This window comes from Trichophyton rubrum (assembly GCF_000151425.1).
Source record: "Trichophyton rubrum CBS 118892 genomic scaffold supercont2.8, whole genome shotgun sequence".
NCBI classification, from domain to species: domain Eukaryota; kingdom Fungi; phylum Ascomycota; class Eurotiomycetes; order Onygenales; family Arthrodermataceae; genus Trichophyton; species Trichophyton rubrum.
Window position 1 is genome coordinate 607460 of NW_003456421.1, and position 7552 is coordinate 615011.

The 7552-nt window shown below is 53.4% G+C and overlaps 3 protein-coding genes across 3 annotated transcripts; all 3 read left to right on the forward strand.

Annotated features, from left to right (window-relative positions):
* Positions 1-819: 819 nt before the first annotated feature.
* Positions 820-2115, forward strand: TERG_06744 (fructose-bisphosphate aldolase 1; the record flags this gene model as incomplete). The annotated part of the gene is made up of 4 exons (XM_003232704.1): positions 820-927; positions 1005-1115; positions 1185-1487; positions 1555-2115. 4 exons carry the CDS (start codon positions 820-822, stop codon positions 2113-2115), a joined length of 1083 nt encoding a protein of 360 aa, XP_003232752.1.
* Positions 2116-2596: 481 nt separating this feature from the next.
* TERG_06745 (uncharacterized protein) lies at positions 2597-3046 on the forward strand (the record flags this gene model as incomplete). The annotated part of the gene is made up of 1 exon (XM_003232705.2): positions 2597-3046. One exon carries the CDS (start codon positions 2597-2599, stop codon positions 3044-3046), a length of 450 nt encoding a protein of 149 aa, XP_003232753.1.
* A 672-nt stretch (positions 3047-3718) lies between these two features.
* TERG_06746 (uncharacterized protein) lies at positions 3719-7269 on the forward strand. The gene is made up of 2 exons (XM_003232706.2): positions 3719-3887; positions 3964-7269. Exons 1-2 carry the CDS (start codon positions 3804-3806, stop codon positions 6742-6744), a joined length of 2865 nt encoding a protein of 954 aa, XP_003232754.1. The 5' UTR covers positions 3719-3803; the 3' UTR covers positions 6745-7269.
* Positions 7270-7552: the final 283 nt, after the last annotated feature.

Genomic DNA, 7552 nt, shown 5'->3' on the forward strand with positions numbered 1-7552 from the left:
CGTCAGGCTTCGATCCCTTTCGCCGCCGCTCCTTGTGTGTTGGGGCCGGAGGGTCAGTGTCCGGCGTGAAGGTATCCCTCTTAGGCGGTGTTGATTCCGATGAGGCGCTCTATATAATCGACCGTCGGTTCACAATGCCGTTGCTAGATTGACAGCCCAGCCAAAAGGCAGAAACGTAGAGCACGTAGAGGCCCGCCAGCCGAGCCGGTCGACAAGTTCTTGAGTTCGACATCAACATCAAGCAGCAAGCCCATGGCAACGGCCGGTTAGACCACTATTAATATAATAATAGCAAGAAAAAAAGAGGGAAGGACGCGGGGAATTTCGGAATTGCGGCGAGGGAGAACGAAAAACCGTCGGCTTTTTTGCTTGTCGGGCATGACGAAATCAAAACAAGGAGAGACAGAATAAAATCAACGACTCCGTCTCCTTTTTCCCCTTTGCTGTCTCTCTCTCTACTTTCAACACTGCTCTTCGCATCTTGATTCTCCCAGCAAGCAAGCAAGCAAGCAAGCAAGCAAGCAAGCAAGCAAGCAAGCAAGCCAGTCTCTTAGGTACGTCGAGCTGCTGTCCTGCCCGCGTCTTTGTTCTGCTGCTCCCTCCTTGCCCCGCCATAGCTAGTTGGTTGCTTAGCTTAGAGCGCAGTTTGCCGTGGCGGGGTTTTTTTATCCCTCGTTTTCGACAAGAACGAGCAGCGAACAACAACAGCCTTTTCGCATTCTGCTCTCTCTCTCTCTCTCATATACCGTCTCAATTGATTCAAGAGGCCGATAGTCTGACTGTTCTCCTCTAGTTAGAAAAGAAAAAATCACTACAAAAATGGGTGTCCAGGAGATTCTATCCCGCAAGTCCGGCGTTATTGTCGGCGACGACGTCCTCAGGTTGTTCGAGTACGCTCAGCAGCACACCTTTGCCATTCCCGCCGTCGTAAGTAGGCGTGATAATACCGTGGATAGGAGGAAATGAAGGAGAGGAGATCGATGGCTGACGCTGCTGTTGGGTAGAATGTGACCTCCTCATCGACGGTCGTGGCCGCTCTCGAGGCTGCCCGTGACAAGCACTGCCCCCTGATTCTCCAGATGTCCCAGGGCGGTGCTGCCTACTTTGCCGGAAAGGTGAGCTCTTCGCAGACATAGCCAGTTTTGGCCTTGAGGGGCCGTGACGGCTAACGATTTTGGATCCAGGGAGTTGCCAACGGTAACCAGGAAGCCTCTATTGCCGGAGCCATCGCAGGAGCCCAGTACATCCGCGCCATTGCCCCCAGCTACGGCATCCCAGTTGTCCTGCACACCGACCACTGTGCTAAGAAGCTGCTCCCATGGCTCGACGGCATGCTGGATGCCGACGAGGCCTACTTCAAGAAGCAAGGCGAGCCCCTCTTCTCCAGCCACATGATCGATCTCTCCGAGGAGGAGGTCCAGTGGAATATTGAAACTACTGCCAAGTACCTCAAGCGTGCTGCCCCAATGAAGCAGTGGCTCGAGATGGTGAGTTTGTCTTGTCCTGTTCTTCTTGTTCTGCTGTCATTGTTAATAGTTCTAACGTGAACGACAGGAAATCGGCATCACCGGTGGCGAGGAGGACGGTGTCAACAACGAGGACGTTGACAACAACTCCCTCTACACCCAGCCCGAGGACATCCTCAATATCTACAACACTCTTTCCCCCATCAGCCCTTACTTCTCCATTGCCGCTGGCTTCGGCAACGTCCACGGTGTCTACAAGCCCGGCAACGTCCGACTTCACCCCGAGCTCCTGTCCAAGCACCAGGCCCACGTCAAGGAGAAGACCGGCTCCAACAAGGACAAGCCCGTCTTCCTCGTCTTCCACGGCGGCTCCGGCTCCACCAAGGCCGAGTACAAGGAGGCCATCAGCTACGGTGTCGTCAAGGTCAACCTGGACACCGACCTGCAGTATGCCTACCTCAGCGGCGTGCGTGACTATGTCCTGAACAAGAAGGACTACCTGATGAGCGCTGTCGGCAACCCTGACGGCGAGGACAAGCCTAACAAGAAGTACTTTGACCCCCGTGTCTGGGTACGCGAGGGCGAGAAGGCCATGTCCCAGCGCCTGCACACTGCCTTTGACGACTTCAACACCACCAACCAGAAATAAACGAGTTAAACAAACGAGCAAAACTAAACAAGAAAACAGCGAATGTGTGCCAAAAGTCTTCTACCGAGTACATATTTTTAAAACAGCTAGTCTTTTGTAACACTCAGTAACTAACTACCCCAGCTTTCTGCAAAAAAAAATATACCTTAACCTTACCACTTTACCACCTCTCAACTAAAATAGTAAAGCGTCTAATCTACCAGGGTTAATATCAATGCCTTAAGGAAGCCGAACCCTGCATGAACCATTTATCTTTTATCCGTGGAGAAAAGGCGTCTCCATCTGAGACATGAGTTCCCACCGTCTCTCCATATATATTATCTCTATAAATAACCGCTTGGGTAAGGGCTGCTCCGAGAGATGCCAGTGTAGCATCAACTTTTGACTGCTTTGATGACGCAGCTGCAGATCATCATCCATCGACTGCAGGGACAACTCTTGCATTGCACTGACTGTTGCTCGTGCTATCAAAGACTGCAGGATGGTAGTGACATCTCGTAGTCACAGTCGTAGTGGCGACCATCGGCGGCTGTTACTCTCTGCCTGGCCTGCAGGCGGACCAGCACTGCCTCAGCCAGCACTCCTTGCTCTCTGCTTCCTCTGCTTCTGCTCTGCTTATTGCTTCTTGCTGTCTTCTGAGTCTCTTTCCCGGCAGCGATGGCTTCAGGCAGGACTCGGGGGTGAAAAGCCCTCTGCCTCAGGAGCAAGCCAGGGGACGCTGGCAGCCAACTTGACCGCCAACCAGCAACTCTCGACCGTCGACCAGCCTTTTCTTCCTGCTCTTTCTCTCTCTTTTCCTCTCTTCTCTTTGCTTCTTCTTCTGCTTCTCGACTCAAGGCTCGCCCGACAGCCGGTGGAGTCCCCAAAAACGGCTAAAAAGGGCCAGAACGCAGTAGGCAAAAAGCCAGCAAAAGACGTCGACGGTAGATGAAGACGGCGTAGACATCAACGTCCATAAGAACTGCATCTTCAACTCAACATCTTCTTCATCTTCTTCTTCTCCTTCTCATCGTCATCTTCTCTGCATTGTTAGCTGCAATCCATCAGCAGATCCTCGTCTGTCTTGTCTTTCTTTGCTTTTTCTCTCTTTCTTTCAGCTTCATCATCAGCTCCGCCAGCGCCCTCTGCCTCTGCCTCTGCCTCGCTCCCTCGCCAATGGCTGGCGTCTAGGCCTGACCTGGTGATTGCTAGTTCGCTGCTGCGTATACATAGACCAGATAGCCATAACTAATAGCACTGCCTGCTATTGCTCGTCCCCTCGTTTCATCTCATCTTATCTCGTCGTCGCTCTTGTTTTGTTCCCTTCTCGTTCCAAACCGTTCGTTTTCTTTTCCCCATCACCGCTGCCAAACCGACCCAGAGTCCTCCAACCCGCCAGCGCTGCCTCGCTACGCCCTCCTCGCTGACTGGCCTGCCTGACTGACTTACAAGAATGACCTGGCTGGTCTAGGGACTTCCGGCTCTCACGTCACTCGTTTTTGTTTTTCTGGCTTTGTGTTGTGCTCTTTTTTTTTTTTTTTTTTTTTTTTTTTTTTTTTTTTTTTCTCTTTGCTCTGGTCGAGTCTTCATGCCTGCTACCCCATAGATCCGCCGAATCTCTATCCTCGCCTCCAGCAACGACCTCGCCGGGAGCGGACAGTGACTGACGCTGCTGTCCTCGTCGTCTTCTGCTCAGAGACGCCGAGACGATGGGGGGACTCGCTCAGCGTGATGGTCCTCCTTCTGGTGCCGACGAGTTCCTGAAGCTCATCTCAAATCCCTTCACCTCCCAGGTTGGCCTTCCACCTCTCCCCATTACAGAGAATAAAAAGAGAAATAAAGTAATATCTAACCAGAAGATGTGAATAGCTCAACTACAATGCCTTCTGGGTCTCGCTGGGCACTTCTGTCGGCATCACTGCCGGCCTGGCCCTTCTCTTCTCGCTCGCCCGGCCGCGGAACTCGGTGGTCTACGCTCCCAAGCTCAAGCATGCAGACAAAGCCCATGCGCCCCCGCCGCTGGGCAAGGGCATCTTCGCCTGGATAACGCCCATCATCAAGCTCAAGGAAGACGAGCTCGTCGACCGCATGGGCATGGATGCCACCATCTTCCTGCGTTTCACCCGCATGTGCAGAAACATGTTCTGCGTCATGAGCATCGTCGGCTGTGTCATCATGATACCCGTCAACGTCCACTACAGCGTCCGCTCCATCGGCCAAGACAAGTCGCTCTTCGACTTCATGACCCCGGAGTTGGTCTGGGGCAAGCCACTCTGGTCGAATATTGCCTGCGCCTGGGCCTTCAACTTCATCGTCATGTACTTCCTCTGGCACAACTACCGGGCCATCCATAGGCTGCGTATTCGCTACTTCCAGAGCCCCGAGTACCAGAAGAGTCTGCACGCCAGGACGGTCATGGTCACCCATATCCCGCAGAACTATCGGACGGACGAAGGCCTGCTGCGGCTTACCGATGAAGTCAACCCTACTGCCAGCATCCCCAGAGCATCCATTGGCCGAAACATGAGAGAGCTGCCGGGCCTGATAAAGGAGCACGATGCCATGGTCAGAAAGCTCGAAGAAGTCCTCGCCAAATACTTCAAGGACCCAGACAACCTGCCTCCAACCCGTCCGACTTGCAAACCGTCAAAGAAGGACCATAGTGGACACCCCACCTCTGAACCAGTAGATGCCATTGACTATTATACCGACAGAGTCAGACAGCTGGAAATGGAAATCAGACATGTTCGGGAGTCCATTGATAAACGAAACGCCATGCCTTATGGATTTGCCAGCTGGGATACCATCGAGGACGCTCATGCCGTTGCCTTTGCTGCGCGGAACAAACACCCCCATGGGACCACAATCAGACTTGCTCCAAGGCCCAACGACATCATCTGGGACAACCTCGCCCTAACCAAGAGCAATCTCAAGTGGAAACGCTTCATGAACGCCATTTGGTCGACTATCCTGACCGTCATCTGGATTGTTCCCAACGCCATGATCGCCATCTTCTTGACCAACTTGTCAAACCTCGGTAAGGTCTGGCCTGCCTTCCAGACCTCGCTGAACGGGAATCCAAAGACCTGGGCTGCCGTCCAGGGTATCGCCTCACCTGCAATTCTCTCGTTGGTCTACATTGTGCTGCCAATCATATTCCGACGACTTGCAATCAGGGCGGGCAAGAAAACCAAGACAGCCCGTGAAAGGCACGTTATCCACAGTCTCTACGCCTTTTTCGTCTTCAACAACTTGGTCGTCTTCTCCCTCTTCTCCAGCGTCTGGCAGTTGTTCGCTGTCATCATCAATGCAAGCAAGAACGGAGAGGATGCATGGAAGGCCCTCCAGGCCAGAGGCACGTTTCAGGGCTTCGTCGTTGCTCTCATCCACGTTGCGCCGTTCTGGGTCAATTGGCTGCTGCAGAGGAACTTGGGTGCTGCCGTCGACCTGGTCCAGGTGATCAACATGGTCTGGATCTTCTTTGCCCGCAAGTTCTTCAGTCCCACCCCTCGCAAGTATATCGAATGGACTGCCCCTCCGCCATTCGACTATGCCAGCTACTACAACTACTTCCTCTTCTACGTCACCACCGCTCTCTGCTTTTCCACCCTACAGCCCATCGTCCTGCCCGTGACAGCCCTGTATTTTGGCGTCGACTCGTGGCTGAAGAAGTACCTCCTGCTCTACATCTTCGTCACCAAGACCGAATCTGGCGGGCGTTACTGGCGAGTCATCTACAACCGCGTTGTCTTCGCCGTCATCCTCTCCAACTTTGTCACCGGCCTCATTGTCACGGCCCGAGGATCCTGGACCATGGTATACTGTCTTGCCCCGCTTCCTCTCCTCATGCTGGGATTCAAATGGTACTGCCGGGTCACCTTTGACAACAAAATGCAATACTACAGCCGCGCTCTAGTCACCGATCCCGAGGCTATGGCAAGCAGCAAATCCTCCAAGAAGATGGTAGAACGCCTCAGCTCTCGTTTCGGCCACCCTGCCCTCTACAAACCACTTTCCACCCCCATGGTCCACGCAAAGGCAGCCGGTGCCCTGGAGAAATTCTACCAGTCCCGTCAAGGCTTGGGCGCTGAAACCGGCGAATATTCCGACATAGCCATGCACAGGATGTCATCCACCCGGCCCGGAAAGTCTGAACACACCCGCGACAGACCCTTTGAAGTCGTGGCTGAAAACCAGCTTGACTTCTCCTACTTCAAGGATCGGCCGGACTTCCGCGACGAGTTTGGCGGCGGCATCTACGGCAGGCCAGAGGACGTCTTTACTGAGCGCTCACATACGCCCAAGAGCTTCCTCATGGGCATGGGGGATTCTCCTAGCTCCTCGCGGGCATCATCGCCCACTCCATCAACTTATAGCCAACAGGCTCGAGGCAGCATGAGCTTCCCAAGCCATACTCACGGCCGAGTCCCGCAGCTTTCAGACCACCCGGCCTTCCAACCGCATGAGCCCGAGGAGCCTTCGTTCTACACGGCTCCCAACGAAAGTGAACGCAGACTCCTGTCCCATGCCCAAACCACACCCCTCAGACATGACGCTGAGATGGCATCCATCGACCGGTGGCAGTCCCATACCTCAGAGGCCCGAGAACCCAGCCCATCCGGCTTCACGCCGTACAGAGGCCACCGTTAATCTCCGTCCCGATCCTGCCAATTCATCCATCCACACTTTTTGTTTTTATAGACTTGATGTTTCTGTTACATTGGCCGCCCTCCTTTTTATCTACTCCGCCCCTTTTTTGTCTGTCTTGGGGAAATCTGTTGTTGATACTATTTGGCTCGCCGTGTTTCCTTTTGGTGTTTCTCCGATCTGGAGGGGAGGGGTGTCTTTTTATCCACAGCACATACAGGGTAATGGGTTCTATGTTTCTTGAGTAAAGCGTGGCACATGTAGATCTGGGGTTCTTGTTATCTACCTTTTCCGTTTATAATGACAATATATGATGAACCGCTCCTTTACGCTTCTTGGCTTGTTTCAACTCTTCCGTCTCCCGCTGTTCAGCCTTCGTCGACTCTTCCCGCTCATGCTCCACGTTGCTCCACGTCGGACACGGTCGACTGCTCTTACACACCCTCCCTGTCCATCTTCTTGTATACAAATCTCGCTGCCCTCGCACAGCCATGGATGTGGCTTGTCCACGTGACTGTGGCTTAAACCTTAACCCTGCAACGGTCCTTAACTCCATGAAAAGTCCGTCTTCAGGTGAGTCGAGCTTGCTCTGCTTTTGCTTCTGCACTGCGCCCCAGCTGGTCGCGGACGGACGTGGACAGAGACACGGTAGATAACTAACATGAGCCTTACACTGACTGCTAAAAAGACCATGTCTCCGCTCTCGAGAGAGTCTCCCTGGGCAAAATAATAATACGCCGACAGACAGACCAGCCTTGTACAACAAACAACACGGCAGGTAGACAGAACATACATAACCTGGGCGCTGCTA